The 18360-nt window shown below is 41.2% G+C and overlaps 1 protein-coding gene and 4 non-coding genes across 6 annotated transcripts; 3 read left to right on the top strand and 2 right to left on the bottom strand.

The window, feature by feature from the left end:
* The first annotated feature begins 1263 nt into the window (after nucleotides 1–1263).
* On the top strand, nucleotides 1264–1345 carry trnas-aga (transfer RNA serine (anticodon AGA)). The gene has a single exon. It is a non-coding gene; the product is annotated as a tRNA-Ser (tRNA).
* Nucleotides 1346–2097: 752 nt separating this feature from the next.
* On the top strand, nucleotides 2098–2179 carry trnas-aga (transfer RNA serine (anticodon AGA)). The gene has a single exon. It is a non-coding gene; the product is annotated as a tRNA-Ser (tRNA).
* Nucleotides 2180–2964: 785 nt separating this feature from the next.
* On the bottom strand, nucleotides 2965–3046 carry trnas-aga (transfer RNA serine (anticodon AGA)). The gene has a single exon. It is a non-coding gene; the product is annotated as a tRNA-Ser (tRNA).
* A 46-nt stretch (nucleotides 3047–3092) lies between these two features.
* On the top strand, nucleotides 3093–3174 carry trnas-aga (transfer RNA serine (anticodon AGA)). The gene has a single exon. It is a non-coding gene; the product is annotated as a tRNA-Ser (tRNA).
* Nucleotides 3175–8034: 4860 nt separating this feature from the next.
* On the bottom strand, nucleotides 8035–18186 carry cpne3 (copine III). 2 transcript variants are annotated; one of them, XM_071513026.1, is made up of 17 exons: nucleotides 18036–18186; nucleotides 16584–16769; nucleotides 15809–15988; nucleotides 15070–15144; nucleotides 14904–14975; nucleotides 14694–14774; nucleotides 12808–12897; nucleotides 11917–12015; nucleotides 11633–11719; nucleotides 11438–11497; nucleotides 10661–10794; nucleotides 10329–10383; nucleotides 10127–10178; nucleotides 9802–9935; nucleotides 9410–9646; nucleotides 8980–9092; nucleotides 8260–8394 (listed from the first exon to the last, which is right to left on the bottom strand). In XM_071513026.1, exons 2-16 carry the CDS (start codon nucleotides 16713–16715, stop codon nucleotides 8982–8984), a joined length of 1599 nt encoding a protein of 532 aa, XP_071369127.1. In that variant the 5' UTR covers nucleotides 16716–16769; nucleotides 18036–18186; the 3' UTR covers nucleotides 8260–8394; nucleotides 8980–8981. The 2 variants fall into 2 exon arrangements, with proteins under 2 accessions (XP_071369126.1, XP_071369127.1); XM_071513025.1 differs by lacking the exon at nucleotides 8980–9092 and having other exon boundaries at nucleotides 8035–8394.
* Between the last annotated feature and the right edge of the window lie 174 nt (nucleotides 18187–18360).

Here is an 18360-nt window from a genome sequence, read left to right as displayed (position 1 = left end):
GAGGCTGTTCAGCACACAATGGAGGAGCTAAAAGAAAAGCTCAGTGCAGAGAAGAAGCTCAGTGCCCAGGCTGCAGCGAAAAGTGAGGCAGCCATCCTCAGCCTGCAGGCCCAGCTACTGGAGCAGGGCATCAGGGAGAAGCAGGCTGTCTGCGAGGCAGAGGAGCTCCGTGAAACTCTGCAAAAGCAAGAGAAGAGAGAGAAGGCCCAGAAGGCTCAGCAGGAGGGAAGTGCTGCAGAAAACAGCATCCTCCAGTGGCAGGAGGAGAAGACCGAACTCCTCAGGGCCAAAGATGAGAGCCAGAAGGTCCTGGAGGAGAAAGAGAGAGAGTGGGCCGAGACAGAGAGAAGCATCATGGAGAAGATTGCTGATCTGCACAGGGACGTCTCTGAGTTTTCTGGAAAGGAAAAGTCCAAGAAGCGTAGCTGGCTGCGCAAACTCTTTGGTGCCCCAGCCCGCAAAGAGGAGAAGAAGGAAAAGAAGGAGAAGAAGATGGAGGCCAAATCCAGCAAGGGCTCCAAATTCCACCAATTCTTCAAGTGAAGAAACTGAGCGCACCGACACCTGTGCTCACACACACACAATTTCCTTCAATAAACGATATCTACAATGATATCTAAAATCATGTACTGCCTGTATAGTTTTATTGTAGAGAGTGGTAAATAAATAACTCATAGCTGAATTTTCAGGTTGTTTCATTTGATTAATTATCAAAGGAGGCCAAGAGGCTGAAAAGTATTCAGTTTTTCAAAAGCAAAAAAGCAAAAATTACATTAGATTAAAAATAGATACATTTGTATAGAAGAAATAGATATTTTTTCCTATCCCATAAATCATCTTGCGACCACCCAAAATAACAACCAGCCATTTCACAGTGATGTAGTGGTAAATAAAAATGTTAGTAAACTACAGTATGACCTTCAGTCAGTGACTGTTATTCAGGGTTTCTTTCTGATTTGGACCAGTTGATTATCTTAAAATGCTCTTTACTGCATTTCAGGAAACTCACTGTACCAACAATGATTATACTTCCTGAGAAAACACTTGATAGAGACTTGAGATGTTTTAAAAATTAATCTTCTGTCATGCTCTGAACATTAACTATTTAGTCACTTCTCTCTGTCCATTCACCTGTCATGATGTTACACTCTTGTGCTTCATGTTTATCAGTAGTTTAACTCCTTTACAAATATCAAGGTGTTTAAATATGAACAAGTATCACAAATACCAGGTTTCTGCTGTGTGTAAATCTTAGAGGTGTGAGTTGTCATGGCCGAGTGGTTAAGGCGATGGACTAGAAATCCATTGGGATTACCCCGTGCAGGTTCGAGTTCTGCTGACAATGTGCGGCTGTAGACCTCATTAATAATGCTGTACAATGGAAAGTTTGCTACCAGCAGTAGCTATAGGAAATGCTTCCATGTTGCAGAGGAGTGACAACAGGAAATAACATGAGTTTCTCTGCACTTGAAGCTTACTATACTACTTTCCTGTGGTGGTTTGTGAGATGAACAGTACAGACTGTTGTTGTGTTTTAGGCTATAAGCATGTGGATCATGTCACCTTGTGCCCACTGCATTCTTCTGATTTTGGCTGCAGGTGGTGAGAGCATTGTGTCGTCTCCTAGTGAAACACTGCATGTTTCAACATTTGCTTGATTCCCTATCCAAGAAGAGGAAGCTATATCAATTATATGTAACCGTCAATATTCTATAGACAAGCTTTGATGTACAGCTTAGAGTTTTTTCATGTTTTAACAGTTGTAACTTTGAAACAGTCAGAAATAACAGCAGTATGAGACAACATGCAGAAGGGTTGGAAGTTTTTCATTTCATTAAGAAAATTCCTTTTCCATACAGTTCTGGGAAAGAGAATGTCAAGGAAAGAATCAACAAGCAAAATAAATCATTATCTGTGCCACAAAAACTGTGCTGTCAGAATAACATGCCATGCCACAAACAACAAAACTGAACTGAAACCTTTTATCTTCTTTATAGGATTATTGCTATGTGTAACACATGAAGAATAACACCAGTCTGTCTCCCATGGTGGATACTGAGTACAGATAGATGATGCATGTGTATGTTTGTGAGGTGAGTTGTCGTGGCCGAGTGGTTAAGGCGATGGACTAGAAATCCATTGGGGTTTCCCCGCGCAAGTTCGAATCCTGCCGACAACGATGTCCTGTTCTTTGTAGACCTTCCTTCTGTCCTAAACACACAATACCATTGCAAATGGACTTTCTAACCCTGATGATGTGAAACAGTCCACTCAGCAGCTCAGATGAACGAGAACCTTTGTGTTTGATTGTCTGTTGCTGGCCATTTGCATAACGATCATGCAATTAACTTTATTGATTTACCTAGAGATGTTGTGGCTGAGTGGTTAAGGCCATGGATTAGAAATCTATTTGGGTTTTCTTTCTGATTTGGACCAGTTCTGTACCAACAATGATTAAACTTCATAGTGAAAAAACACTTGATGGAGACTGTATTGACCTGTTGTTCTCATGAGTTCAGGATTTGATATTTTACCTCATGTGTTGTCAGGAGCGGTTAAAGAGATTTACTAGAAATCCATGAGCGTTTACTTGTGTTGGTTTGAATCCTGCTGACAACAAGAGGATGCTTTCATTTTCAAGTACATGAGGTGAGAATCAAAAGTAGGCTCCTTTTCCTCTTCCAGTTGAATTCCTGACAAACTGCTGAGCTCTTTCTCCTCAGCGATGGTGGTTCGATTCCCGGCCATCGCAGAACTTCCTTTTCCCAGGAAGTACTTACTTAAGAACTAAGATTTAAATGCCTACTTTCTGTCGCTTGTTTTTGGTGTCAGTGATGTTCGGCTCTATCAATCAGATTAGAGGTGTTCTAGAAATGTTTGAAAGCTCTACATTGCAAATTTGTTGGATCAACACAGTCAAGTCAGTAGAGTCGGCTGTGTCTCCCCACAGTGAAAACAGTGTGCCGTTGTCGGCAGGATTTGAACCTGCGCGGGGAAACCCCAATGGATTTCTAGTCCATCGCCTTAACCACTCGGCCACGACAACTTACATCAGAAGACATTTCTATGTGTTGGTCTTATCAGTAGTGTGAGTTGTTGTGACCGAGTGGTTAAGGTGATAGACTAGAAATCAGTTGGGGTTTCCCCGTGCAGGTTCGAACCCTGCCGACAACGTTGAACTTTATACAGTAGATGATGAGCTCAAATTGTTGGATGAATGTTTGAAGACCAGAGTGTAGGAAATGCTGCCAGGTCCCTGCTACCGAAATAAGATTGTGAACATGTTCAAGTTCTCTGCACTTGAATGTTTCTTAAATGATATTGCAAAACATTGAGGGAAGAACAGCTCTTTACATTACAATCTTCCCTTTTGTGTCACTCCTCCTATATGGTTGGATGTCCTGTGTAACACTCTTTAACTCTTCCATGACAGGCCTCTACTGAGACCATAAAACACCAAGAATAGAGAGTAAAACCCGCAAACTCTTACAGAGAGTTTATGAACAAGTGATTTGTGAGGTGAGCAAGTATAGACCGTGTACAGTCCTACAGTGTCTTCATGGCAGTGACAGAGATAGACTTAGACTTGGTTAATTATTATTATTTGAATCTTATATCTTATTTTATTGACAATTAGGAACATTTGGCTTTAGCTGATGGCAGCTCCTCTCCAAATATGGTAAAGGTGTTTGAAATATCACCAGGTGTCTCTTCCCCATGTTGGGGTAGGGGGAAATGTTCTTTTTTATTTGGACTAGATGGACTAGAAATCCATTGGGGTTTCCCTGCACAGGATCGAATCCTGCCGACAACATGGAGATGTTTTGATAAGATAATGATGGAATATTTGGACAGTGGTGACAGCTGCCAAACTGCTAGACTACATTTATCTATCCACTCTTCCATAGCTAAGTACATACAGTATGTGTGCAGCTGTACAGGGAAGTGTGGTGAGCAGGGATGTAGTGGAGGGTAAACCCACATAAACTCTGTTTGTCTGCCTTTTTTAGGCTGACATAAATCTGTATGACATAAATTATAGTAAGTAGCCTATCAGAATGGTGGAAGTTGTATAAGGATATGGTCTTTTAAGGGGGGGAAAGAATAAATTAATGTTTTTTTCTGAATATATCATTCATTTTTGCTTCTACTGGTGGTTATTAGCCTTGTGATGATCACTGACTGGAGGTCAAAGTTTACTCACCTTTTTATTTACCACTACATCACTGAGTAATGACACAGTATCAGTTCTCAATGGTGATTGGCCACTTCACGCCTCCTATTCTCACCCACACAAGCCTGTCTCTTCAGTTGTGTGAAGGAAAGCTCATTCTCTTGTTGAATCTGTTGTTCCAGTGGTTTGATAGTTATGTGATTGTCCAAATTATACTGTGAAAGGTGAGAAAGATCAGGCAGGAAGACGAGACAGTCTTTCCTCCTCCAACATGGCGGTGTGTTCCTCATAACCATCAGTGACCGGTAGGAAAGGAAAGGAGGAGGTGATGGAGGAAGGGAAAGTAGGTGATAGTGGAGGGAAGGAGGAGGGATTTCAGAAAAGTCTCCTTGGTTTTAGTGAATGAACCTTGACCTGCAGTAAGTCAGTCATTTCTGTTGCCTACTCTCCTCAGAATTAGGCTTACAAGTTATATCTTGAAATTAGGTCTGAGCAATTAATCAAAATTTTATCGAAATCGCGATATGGCCTACTGCAATTTTCAAATCGCAGGAGGCACAATATTTGTTAAAGGCGAAATGTGTCAAAATACCATTTTAAATGAAATATTGTGGCGCTGCAGAGATGTCCTGGCCTACACATCATATTCTACAGACTTAAGAAAACATCTTTGTTTGGTACAGATCCCCGCAAAAATCACACCATAATCATTTTAATACGTTTTTCAATGAAAATGAAAATAATTATGTAAAAATTATCATTCCCTCTAATTTCGCAAATCATATCGCAATTGCAATATTAGTCAAAGTAATCACAATTAGATATTTTTTCAAAATCGTTCGGCCCTACTTGAAATGTAGTAACTGTAATTGTCCTGTTTTTACTCAATACAGCACAAAATATAAGAACTACAATATGCAATAAATACAATCCGTACATTACACAATGTACACTACAATACAATGTATAATACAATATAACATACAACACCAGGAGCGTGAGTGTTATGAATAATATAAATGCTAGAAGTGATATATGGTATTGCACAGTAGGTAAGTGGTAATATGATATAAGTAGTCAACACTGATGGCACAGTGGTAGTGCAGTGATGATGCAATAACAGTACAACAGTCCAACAACTGGACAATAACTACAGTGTCTTGTGGTTAGAGGTTTGCCCAAAAATTCTCCATTGACTCTCACTTCAACACATCAACCCAGTCTGATGTCTCCAAGTGTGTAACGTGTGTAGACTGTTATGTTACCTATGAAAACTTTAACTGTATCGCTTTACCACTGAGTCCCCATTCATTTTCCCCCACATTGTATGATAACTTTAACTGTATGACCTGCTTTACCACTGAGTCAATGCCGCCCCCTAGCGGCACAAAGTCAACGTTACAGTGTGACTAACTAACGGACGGAGACCGATCCATAATCCTCCCTTTGGTGGGGGACAATGAAATTTCAGACAAATGCTGTTCTGTTGACTGTCCAGAAGGTGGCAGCAGATGCCTGAAAATACTTCAAAATAAGAGTTGATAATTTCTGCACCCACCATGCAGTAGGTCAATCTGTCATTTGAAACAGTGTATCCTTATCCAAGTGCTAACAGAGTTCACTATGCATACCTGGCTATATATAGAGAGATAGATGCATTGGTTGATATGGTACTCTCTTTAAATCAGAAAGCATTTCAATTGTCTGAGCAGCAACAAACACAATAGACACAATACTGTCACAAAACATGATTCTCATCATGTGGACAGAGTGTTCACAACCCTGGGCTTACACAGCGGCTGATGAAAAATGATATGAAAAATAAATTCTTCTCATCTTATCATCCTATATTTCATGCGTTCATGCTGATTTTTATTAAGATACGTGTTGAATGCCTCTCCCTGTCTGTGGAATTGCAGGGATGAATAATCAGAGTGACCACAGTTAGTGTTTTTAGAACAGAGCGGCAAAAGCTGATTACCTGCCAGCGTGTGTGCGCTTTCTTTTTTCCAGGGTAGTTTACCAGCCTGCAGGGAGAAACCATACAGCTGCAGTGTTACTAGTGAATAGACTTTAGACTTTCTAAATCATCTACAGCTTTACATACCAATTCTGTTAAGAAGCCGTACAATACCAGCTAAGTTTCATAATACCATGTCACTAAGTAGAAAACAACTATATACATATATGATTTGTTGAAGTTAAATTTTCAGTTTTTATTTAAATTGCAGTTAATTGTTTTTATTGATTTGTGCTTTTTAGTGTTACTTGTAATATTTTTTTCCAGGATAAATTGAATCCTAATAAGCTACTGTCAATATTCTGCAAATATGTAAATGCACATGGTAAAAGAAATATCAAAGTATATAAACTTTAATTTTCAGTTTCTAGGAAAGAGGGAGAATGCCTTCTTGTCCAGATGATAAATAATTAAATTCAGCAGTACCTCCATTAAGCACATTCCAGCCACTATGTTACTCCATTTTAACTCAGGCAGTTTCAGCATTTGGTCATTTGCAGAAGTGCACACTGTTGAAGAATGACCATGAAATGTACTGAGTATGTATTAATGCTATAGAATGTAATAGAGCTGCAATAATCCTGTGACAAACAAAACTGAGATCCATTATGAAACCATTTCCAACGGGATCCAGAGACCTCGAGATCATCATGCAGGAATAATTTTATATCCTTCAGATGCTGCTATATGTTTGAGGCAGGTTTCTCAAAGCGATCAGGAGTAGTACAATATTCCCCAGCCTCAGCAAAGACCTCTCCACTGCCGGGTGCATCTCAAATGTAAATGTAAAGTATTTTCCTAAACCTACTACAAAGAGAAAGAACTTCGCATATATTTGCATTGAATAAGAAACATGTTTTATTTGCAATCTATCCTTAACAAGGAAACAAGCGTGACTTACTTTGTGTCGACACTAATAAGGCACATGAACCCATTTTAAGCTTTGCATAGCAGTAAATAGTTGGTACATAACAGCATACAGCCACTACATGTGTTTTATAGCTTCCATTGTATATCCATATAGAAACATCAATGACTCACAACAGAAATAAAAAATCCAGTTGAACTCTTCCAGTAAACATGGGACAAATCTCAATATGCAGCACTGTATTTATACAGTAACAGCATGATTAATACTTACATATATGGCATCTTTACCAATCTGAACAGTCATGCAACAAGCATTTTATAAGTGATGACGCTGATACTATACAACTACCTTGGCTATGAAAACTACATTTGTAGTCTAATTCAACATTCGACACTCAAACATTACCATTCATAGTTCTTTTAAGGTATGACTTGCTCTGGGTTGATATTTGGTTCTAATCTACATATAAAAGGAAGGTGTTTGGCCATTCATTATTATGAGTAAATTGACTCAATACTCAATCTTAACAGTGCATGCGGATATAACAGGTTAGTACATAGGATGGCATGTGCAACAATTTACATTAGGCAAAAATATACTTAGTGTGCAACTACGAAGCTATTTGGCTATATGTACATAATGTACATAATCATGCTAATAACTGTAGATATTTCTCTAACAATGTAATCGGCATATAGGCAACTTAACAAACTTAGTTTATCTCCTCAGTCAAACCAGGTTCCCATTATTAACCCTATGGCATTATTTGTCATGTAGCAGGCAAACATTTTTTTCCAAATCTTTCCATGTTAAACACACTGTTACTTTATAGAATAGTTTCCATTTCAAGCTGACAAAGCGTTATGGATAATAGGTAAAAATAATGCACGTAAGCATGTTAATATCTGACAATGGCTAGATCTGTTTGGACATGGTTCACCATGATTGGTCAACTGTGTGGAGTGCTTAAGTAGGAAGCATGCGGACGGTGTCTCATCATGGGGTCGCTGTGTACAACTTTTGGCCATTGTTGCACAAGAGAGAGAAAGGGTTGAGGAGGGGAGTTTGGGTAATTGGGTAATGAGCTGAAAGAGGGCGAAAGGAGGCGATTCTCTGTGCTGGAAGCGTGATTGGTTATATTGGGTGTTGGTCCCCAATTGGGAAGAGCAGGCTCTCATCTGTGGTTTGTTCCTTGTCGTATTAGGCCGTCCCAGCAGGGTTTGGTGCAGAGTTGTTGTTGGGTGGGATCAGCTTCATGGTATTGAAAAACCCCACCACCTGACTGGGAACTTCTGCCAACACGCTCTGTGCAAGTGCTTCTCGAGGAGCCTGAAGTACAGAGGAGAGAGAAGTTCAAAAAGGGATGAGTGTGGGACGAGAGCAAACAAATATAAGCAAAAATATGAGCAAAAAAAATAGTGATGTGCAAAATAGTGAAGAGACAAAGAGAGAGAAATTAGCTTATTGTTGCCATTGATCAGATTCGATAAAGGGAAAATGTTTGAAAAGCCAGAGAAGGCAGAAGTTTATGAAGGTGAAGAAAATTAGTTTAATGTAAGTTAAAGATGTCAGTATGTTGCTGAGATTTGTCATGCTGCTGAGCTTCAGACAGAAAATACAACAGAATTTGCTGTACCGCTTTCTCACACAGCACTAATGATGAACCATAGTAAGTAGTAAAATAGTTGTCATGAATTGGATATGACATGTTAAATATGCATTTGTAAATAAATTCCCCTATAAAAACCCCATTTACAATGTTTTGATTAGAGTAGGATCGCAAAGTCAAATACAGCAGAATAGCAAGCACTACATGCAATTATTCATGCGATGATTGACTGAGGCAATCATTCATATAGGCTAAGGAAAGGCTGGGGGTGGTGTTGGGGTTTATGACTGAAATATCTGGGGTACCCCTATGAAGGAGTAGGCTCGTGGGGAGGCTTCAGTTTGAATGAACTGAAGAAGGAGGCCACTTGCTGAGGTAACTCGGCCAATACGCTTTGGGCAAGAGCCTGTCTTGGTGCCTGAAAAGAGATGGATACACAAGGCACAGAGAGAAGCTCGGTGAGCACCAGGTTGGGGAGTTGGGCAGTGTATGGGGACAATACTGTGCTACGCTTCCCATTTCTAATAAGAAAACCCGTCGAATCAAAGTGTAAGATAACGCAGTGCTTCCAATGCTTGGAAAAATGAGGCTGAAAGGCATGCAATTTACTGTAGCAATGAGTTGGCTTACTGAGAAAAATCAGCTGAAACCATAGCAAAAACCATTCACTTGTGCATATCACACATCAAGCCAGTCATCACATAAATTGAGGCGGATGTTGTCGCTGTTGCTTACATTTTGGAACTGCCTGAAAGGCACAAACTGGACGATGTCCCGCATGGCGGTCTCGCCTGTCTGAGAGCGTAGACATCCATCGTCTCCGTCCAGGAACTCCATGGCGCTGAAGTCTGCCCCCCCCACCCCGATGATGATGATGGACATGGGCAGGCGGGAGGCGTTGACGATGGCGTTGCGGGTCTGGTCCATGTCTGTGATCACTCCGTCCGTGATGATGAGCAGGACATAGTATTGCTTTGGGAAGACAGCGACAAGAAAACTAGTAAAATAATTGTCATGAATTGGATATGAAATGTTAAATATGCATTTGTTGATAAATTCCCCTATAAAAACCCCACTTATGTATCCAAGTAAACAACACTACTACTACTACTACCCTAACTACTCACTGATGCAGTGGTCTGCTGGAGGGCTTGCTTGGCGAAGCAGGCTACATGATTGATGATGGGGGAGAAGTTGGTTGGACCGTAGAGTTTGACCTGGGGTAGACACACCCTGTAGGCCTCCACCACCCCTTCAATCCCTAAACACACACACACACACACACACACACACAGGAGAACAGCAGATTACACATGTATCAACACACACACGCAAACTCGTATAAGCCAACAATAAGCAGCAGAGTTGGAAAATGACTGGAACTCACCCCTATCGCCAACATATTTTGCAAATCTCTCTAAACTTACCTTCCCTAATTTATAAACATATTACCTGCACAAAATGGATCTGCTGGGTTGAAATTGAGAGGAAACTCATGGGAAACCTGTAAAACGCATCAAGTGAAACACAGTAGAATTAGAGATTTCTTCTGTAGCTAAACAACCCACGACTCTTCAATTCAATCTGTATGCAAAACTGCAATCTTATCATTTGCATGTAGTGTATTTGTAGCCTTATGTGAGCGTCTGTTTACCTGCCACGTGGGAGGGATCTGGGCTCCAAAGCCAAAGGCAGGGAACATCTTGTCACTACACAGGAAAGAGAGAGGACATTACCCAATGAGTAACAGAATGTAGTGTCATTCAAACGCAAACTAACAAACCCTCCACTTCTTGCTTTGAGACACTATATGAAAACACAGAAAGGTAAATGGACGTGGCTTAACCTGACACATTTGTGAATTCACACCATCTTCCTCACTACATACTCTATGACGCTTATGAACATGCGAGTCTGGGTTTCACATGATACGTACAGTACAGGCATCCCAAACGCGAACATGGCTGGTATGTGTGCGGTGGATACCTGTCATAGTCCTGGATGACGTTGCCCACGGACCAGATAGCAGTGAGGTATTCGTTGACGCCCTGAGGACTGATGTAGTGTAGAGACTGGGGGGACTTGGGATCCCCGTTGGAGCCTGTGAAGTCAACCGCCACCTGCAAAGACATGGAGAGGTTAAGTATGAAAGTAATACAGGGGTATCTGCAGGTTTCTTTTTAAGAGCTATTTAATGCTACCTGGAATTGGATTTAATACCAATTTAAAAACCAAAATAATCAAAAAAGCTGGCTTCTGATTGAGTATAGTCAGTGAATGCTCTGACAGCAGTATAAGAAAAAGGACGCCAGGAAATTAAATGTTTAGTGACATGAAGTCCAACATGGTATATTGTATTAATCTAAGAGTGGACATGCATGTGGGTCAAACTTAATAGAAGTGCTAGTAAGATAATACAACATAAGAAAATAAATCCTAATAAATCCACTACTGCTGGTCACATCTTTTGGTGAAACTACACAATTCATGGCATTTATCTTATTTCTTCTGCCTTACTTCTGAACTCTGCCATAACTAGATATCACTGAATGTAAAAATCTGTCAATTTTCTAGTTGCATCAAAATAAAAAATAAACCTGCATAACATGGTGGAAAAATTAGACATCCAATTACGGTAGTTTAAACAATTTAATGCTTTTTAGAAGGCCTTAAATGTAGAAATTTTGACTATTTTGGACTTCTTCAGGACCCACAGTGACCTTGTAATACAGATCGGTCATTACTGGAGAACCCAGAACTCACAGTGAAGTTGAGCTGACAGCCCCCCATGATGTAATCCAGGAAGGTATACTCCTTCACCACCTGAAAGGTTAAACATCCTTTTAATGGAATGGTACTGGAGAATATGTCATCTCAACTGTAGACTACTATACTTATGATCGTAAGTGGTCAGACTGTCCACGCAAGACAGACAGTCAGACAGACACAGTACCACACCTGGCATAGCTTCACGCTCACGACACCAGAGTTTTTGTAGCCTTTCTTCTTCTGTTTCTTTTTACTGTTGATGCATTCAAACTCTGCCTGAGGAGAAAAAGCCACAGCATGGGTGTCAGTGTCAAAGCAAGAAAAACACCAGGACAAAACCAGTCTGTTAGAGATTTACATTTTGCTTTTAGCTATTTAGGTGGCGCTCTAATCCAGAGCGCGCACACACACACACACACACACACACACACACACACACACACACACACACACACACACACACACAATCTGACCGGAGAGGTTCGTGAAGCCTGCTGGAGGTGTGTCAACGTGGTCTCAAAGGTTCCAATGAGATCATGTGAGCCATCGTTGTCATAGTCATAACACTCAACCTGGAAAAAGGCAGAAATGCTTAGCCATGTGGGACTATAAAAAAATAAACAAGCAAGAAAACTATTAATCATTCACCTAGATCAAAAATCCACCTCAAGTTTATGAAGAACTGAGGTGCGGAAAACAAAACGCATGCAATGGGAAACATCCAAAACGCAATCCTGTGTAGCACAAGGGTAGACGAGGATAGAAGCTTGCATCAAGTCGATTTTTGAAAAAACAAATTAGTCAAAGAAGAGTATTTCTAGTCTCAGATGGAGGATCGAGAGGATCCTCTATGAGGCGATCGAGTCGGGTGAAGAAAACCGCGACGGGCCAGAGACCCGGCTGAGGATGCAAGTGTCTTCTACTTCCCATCTACTCCCTTCACACACTTCACCCGTTAAGTGATGGCAAGTTGGACAAAGACACACACCGCAACGCGCTGGGCAACTCACTTGTCCTGCAACCTTGGAAACAGCTCCCTTCCTGACACGCTTGCTTCAGAAGTTGAAAAAACACGACCAACATAAAGCTAGTACTAAACACACACTACAATCAGTTAATATGATCCAAGACCTCTGTGATAGAGATCCATAGAATTTAGCTCTAAAAACATCCACCTTTCCATCTCTAAGAAAGGTTCAAAGGGCTGTATTAGGTCATTAATACGCAAATAAAAAGTGAGACTGAAACCAACCAAAAAATATCAAAACACGTGTGGTTGTCTGTGGTATCTGCTGAAAAAATAACATGAAAGAAAGAAAAGCTCTAAGCAGAAGAAGAAGATGTTAAAAAGGTATTTAGGATACCTTCACAGGTTTCTCCATGTCTCCTCCACAGAGCGACTGCAGGGGGATTCGGAAGGGCCTCCATGTCGGGTTCAGGTTGTTCTTCACCACCTAAAGACACAACGAATGAAAATTATACATGTGGGGAATACTCCACCGAGAACCAAGTTAGATAGTAACTTCTCCAGATTCTTAATTGTTAAAAGATTTCCATGTCTGCTTTTAAGTATTCTCTATTCCTTATTACAAGGACCGGCCACTAACTGACTTTATGAAGTATGAAGCATTTCAACCCGTTTCCAGTGTTTCCATCTGATCCCAATTTTCCTGTGCTCTTGATTTACCATTTTATTGTATAGATTTATCTATGTCATATTATCTGCAGGTGCTATTCAGCCATAATCTTGTTTAGTCAAGGGTCTACTTTCTGCATTTCTTTCCACTGTCACATGATTGGTACATGCTTAAACAAGCTGCTTACTCACACACTCACACACTCACACACACACACACACACACCGTTATTCACCTCCACAGCCTGTTGTAGAACATGCATGTAAGCTAGCTCAGACGTTACTATCTTCTCTAGTAGGTATATACACCTAAAATCCTGATATCAAATACTAACTCCTTCATTACATTGGCATCAAGGCATTATGCTCAAATAGAAGTGTACAACTGTAAAATTTCAACCAAGGTGCTTATTATTGTGGTAAACAGGAAGCCAGTGTGTGATCTTGTCTTACTTCCTGGTCCTGTGTATGTAAACCACTTTGAGGAACACTTTCATACAGTCATGGCCCTTCACCGTCAGGCCCGTTTGGGCTGGTGTCGGCAACACCTGCACTGGAACCTGAACATGTGGAGGAACGTTATGTTCAGCGAAGAGTCCAGATTCTGCCTACGGAAGTTGAATCGTAGGGTCAAAGTGTGGAGAAGACGGGGAGAACGCTATGCTGATCGCTGCACCGATAGAGTAACACCTTTTGGTGGAGGCAGTGTGATGGTGTGGGGCGGCATCTCCATCACTGGAAAAACGAGGCTTGTCATCATTGGAGGCGATCTCAATGCAGAGAGATATCGAGATGAGATTCCGCAACCGGTGGCGATCCCATATCTCCACAGTCTGGGACCGAACTCCATCCTCCAAGATGACAACGCTCGCCCCCACAGAGCGGGGTTTATCAGAGACTACCTCCAGAATTTGGGAGTAGAGAGAATGGAATGGCCTGCCAACAGTCCTGACCTCAACCCAATTGAACACTTATGGGATCAGCTTGGGCGTGCCGTTCGTGCTAGAGTGACCGACACAACCACGTCGGCTGACTTGCGACAAATCCTGGTTGAGGAGTGGAATGCCATCCCACAGCAGTGTGTGACCAGGCTGGTGACCAGCATGAGGAGGAGGTGCCAGACTGTTGTGGCTGTGTATGGTTCTTCCACACGCTACTGAGGCTCCTGACTGTTTGTTAAATGAATAAATCGTAAAATTGCCAATATGTCTTGTTTCTTCCTTGTTACTGATAGACTTCAATCATCCAATCCACCAAACAACACCAAACAAGAGTCAATAGCAACAGCAGAATAAGCTGTTTGGCATTGGCAGAGAAGATTTGGCAAATTTTACATGAGCGCAACCCACATACTCAGCTGTGCTGCTCATCCCACAAATGCATGTTCCTTACAAATGAGGCACCATTTAAAAGGGAAATAAACAGGCTTTCCAACGGTATAAAATGTATTGCCAAGAAGCATTGTTACAACAGAGAAATAATCTACCAAACACAAAGTTCCTAACTTTTTGTTTGATGTTTATATATAGCGATAATGTTTAAACGCTCATAGCTTTCTTTCCGCATTAGTTATACAGCTACTAGTGACACTGTCAGTTGCGTGAGTTTGTGTACCTCTGTCCTGTGGGCCAGCTGCCACCCGGTCTCTGTCTGCTTGTGGAATTCCAGGTACGGGTCGGACTTCCCGAAGAAATCCTGAAAGTGAATAAAGACAGAAAGAAATGCACCAATAAATAACATGCATCTTTATTATTATTTTCTGCAAAACTGAATCTTTGGGCATGAAATGACGACACTTAAGATTTCAAGCTGAACTGCCCGTACCTTGTTGTCCAGTTTCCTCGCTTCCACCTCAAAATTCGCCACCCTGTTGTCTTTGATTTCTTCAGCACTGATCTACAGGGGAATAGAAGAGAAAAAAATGGCCAACCACATGATATGGTATCTTTATTTTTTTATAAGTATTTCTCTCTCTCTCTCTGCCACTCACTGTGATAGTCCCTTTTCCTGCAGGCTTCTTATTCTTCAACACCAGTGGCCGGGTCAGTTTTCTACTGGACACAACCTAGAAGCAACAGTTATACACAGGAACTTAATACAGGCCCAATCTTCAATGTAATGGAGTAATATCACACAGCAGTCTTCTAGACCACAAGACCGCTGACATCCAAAACAAACACGCAAAATGAAGATGTGCGCTCATATTACACTTCCAAAAGTGTAATATACACTTATAAGTGTAATATACACTTAAGTGTAATATACACTTGTAATATACACTTTGGAAGTGTAATATGAGAGTCTAAATAGCGGTTGTTTGTCAAGGATGTTATCGCTTTATCTTTGACATGAGTGCCAATAAGACAGTGGTGTCTTATTGCACCACCAGTATGTGTCTGACTGACAAGATTGTGATTCCACTTTCCGTTATGTACATTTAAACTGTAGAAAACCTCAAACTGAAAAGGGAAAAACGAAATTTATTAAAATAGAAAGTTATGGCAGAGGACCGTTAAGTCAGAGTGTAGCATGTGAAATTATTTATTATCAATGTTAGGGCTTTATAAGCTATGAGAAGTCCTTACAGCTTCTTCGACTCACACACATGCCAAGACGAAAATTAATAAAAACCTTACACAAACCTTATTTTTTAGATAAGCTGAACATAGAATGTGAACAAATTTCCACAGAAGTCACATTTCCGCAGAAGAAAAGAAGAGGAACCTCACCTGGCCCAAGGTGCACTCCAGTTCCCCCAGGAAGTCATCATCACTCAGGTCGACGGTCTTGTTGTCGATGTCGTAAATCCCAAACTTCAGCTTCTGCACAATCTCAAAGTAGTAGTCGATGACAAACTTCTTGGCAAACTTCGGGCTGAGGCAATTCTGGACCTTCTCTGTGCGCCCCAGCTGTTGAGAAAGTGCAGAGCTTTTTGTGGTTGTTCCTATAGACACATTTCATCATGGCCGCAACATGATACAGGCTACAAGTCTGAGCAATAACTCATCATTATTGTAAACTTTCAACAGAGGTTTAAAAAGACATTTTCATCCTTAATCCTATACATACACTGATCAAACATGAAATACAACTGACTGCTGATTCACACAATGTTGAATTTTCCATAAGAGGGTTAACAATTAACACTGCTCTGACATTCCTCCTGCAGGAGCAATGTGACGTACCTGCCACACCCAGGTAAAATGTCTGATGTCAGACAGCCCAGCTATGAGAATATGTTTTTCAGAGGAGGGGTGTTTGGATCTAGAATTTGTTGGCTTCTTAAAAATTCACTTTTACATACATGCTTTTATGTCATGACTTTGTATTGTCTCTGATCTCCCATGTATGGCAAAGCTCATTTATTACCCTGCTCTGTTCCAAGATACATTTCTGGCAGATTGACCTGTAATGGCCATGGGGCCCTGGCCATTATATAATCATAACTGGACAGCAGCTCTCTGACATCTGTTTGATGAATCCAGATCCGGCAGTCCTACTGACCTCATACCACTGGGACGCGGAGCTGTTCATCAGCAGGACACACAGGGGGTCGGACTTGGAGCCGATGTCTTTGTCCAGGAGATTCTCACAAGACACAGTCAGCTCCACCTTGGTCACACACTGGGCGGCCATGCCTGACTGTCAACACACAGGCTGTAGCAACAAGGCAGGCAGGTTTGGAAGGGTCTGGGGAGGTGGGGTGGGGGAGGAGGAAGGAACATTGTTTGTTCTTGTCATTTGTTCTTATAAAGAAAACTAATAAACATTGTTTACAAAAAAAAAAAAAAAAAAACAAGGCAGGCAGAGATGAACACCAAGACTGCAGCATTTCTACCACTCTACCAACCCATTATGTAGCATTTAGGAACAACCGTGCCATTAGTAGACATTCTTCCAAGCCCATCACACATCATAAACAAACACTTATATATTGTAAACATAGACCAACTGTACTTACAGAGAAGCACTAACTTATATATATTCTCATATAGGACTCTATATTTATATGACTTACATCACTTTGATACTACTTACTATAATGTATACTTTGAATTTAGGTCCTACAGATTTATGTTAGTCTAAAAAGGTGGGTACTGCAAATAAAAAGTTGGGTAAATTGGGTTTAAGTGAGGTTACCCACTACTTCCCTGCTTCCAAGAGGTCTGATATATGTTTTGTTACTGAGTCTTTCTCTGTGTTTGGCAGCACTGTATACAGGTATCTTGCATTGGTCAATGTGGCTAATGTGCAAATCTTGAGCAATTGTATGTTGGGCAAAGGACATTTCGCAGAAAACATTTTATTTTCCTGTACAGCAGGTTCCTCCTTAAACACATTCTTCATTTTCACTTCTATAGCTTGTATTGCTCAAAAAACGGCTTTTATTTTGACCATAAGACTTTCACTACCTAGCTTAACACTGGTGCAGGAAGCACCACTAGTGACATGCAACTGCAAACACAGTGGTCTCTCTCTAGCGTGGCCATGTTTAGTGAGCCGGTAACATTAGCGGTGCGTTTCATTAGTCATTTCAACCGGCCCTCGTTGACTTCCCCTGGACACTTCCCCAATTTTTTTTATTAATTATTAGGCCTGCTTAAGGGCAAGTGCTTTCCGTTTCAAATATTCTGCTCTCCCTCGGACCCTGCCCCTCTGCTCTGCAAGTGGCCACTCGCGTTATGTATGGTGCTACGTATTACCAAGTGCCATGGGGAAGTGAAGGAGGGCTGATTAATTAAATGACTAATGAAACGCAGCTTAGGTTGTTTCCTGACATAGTGGAAACTGTGAGATATTGAGCAATAAACTGAAGTGTAGCGGGTGGGGAGCGTATGAGCTAACGTTTACTACAAAAAAGCTACGTTAGCTAGCTAGCTAGCTATGAAGAAAGTGATACTATTTTCAGCACGGCGACTTCGGCAAGTAACTTTTATTTAAAGCTTAAAAACTTACCGCAGAAAGTCTGAATAACGTCAGCGGAAGATGTCCCTTTTGTTGGGTGATGCAGCTAACTAAAATAAAACGTGATAAAGGCAGCTTCGAGGAGGTTTTTTACAGAGGATTGGATGGCTGTCAGGCTCCCAGTGCTCCAGTACGGCCGTGTTTCGGGAGGTCAGAGTTGTGTTGTGAGGGGCGGAGTCAACACTGACAGCGGGGTGCGCTCGTTTACGTCACGGATGCCCCGGGGAGTCCTGCAGTACAGAGTGATCTGTGTGGTTGTATTTCTGCATCTGTATCATGGATGTATAACTGTATGCGTTACACCGCTTTGTGCTGA

Source organism: Centroberyx affinis, unplaced genomic scaffold (genome assembly GCF_046629955.1).
Source record: "Centroberyx affinis isolate AG114_WGS23_722 - 3 ecotype Tasmania unplaced genomic scaffold, CSIRO-AGI_Caff_v1 ptg006716l_1, whole genome shotgun sequence".
NCBI lineage: Eukaryota > Metazoa > Chordata > Actinopteri > Beryciformes > Berycidae > Centroberyx > Centroberyx affinis.
Note: the sequence above shows the minus strand (reverse complement) of the source record. Positions and strands in the feature narration are given on the sequence as shown.

What these genes read in the sequence shown, in the direction of transcription:
- cpne3 (XM_071513025.1), bottom strand. Translation starts at nt 16,715, where the DNA reads ATGGCCGCCCAGTGTGTGACCAAGGTGGAGCTGACTGTGTCTTGTGAG. An exon ending in TGAGCGTGAAGCTATGCCAG is followed by an intron (nt 11,498 to 11,632) that starts GTGTGGTACTGT and finishes TTAACCTTTCAG; the next exon opens with GTGGTGAAGGAGTATACCTT. An exon ending in TCCAGCAGACCACTGCATCA is followed by an intron (nt 9,647 to 9,801) that starts GTGAGTAGTTAG and finishes GTCTTCCCAAAG; the next exon opens with CAATACTATGTCCTGCTCAT.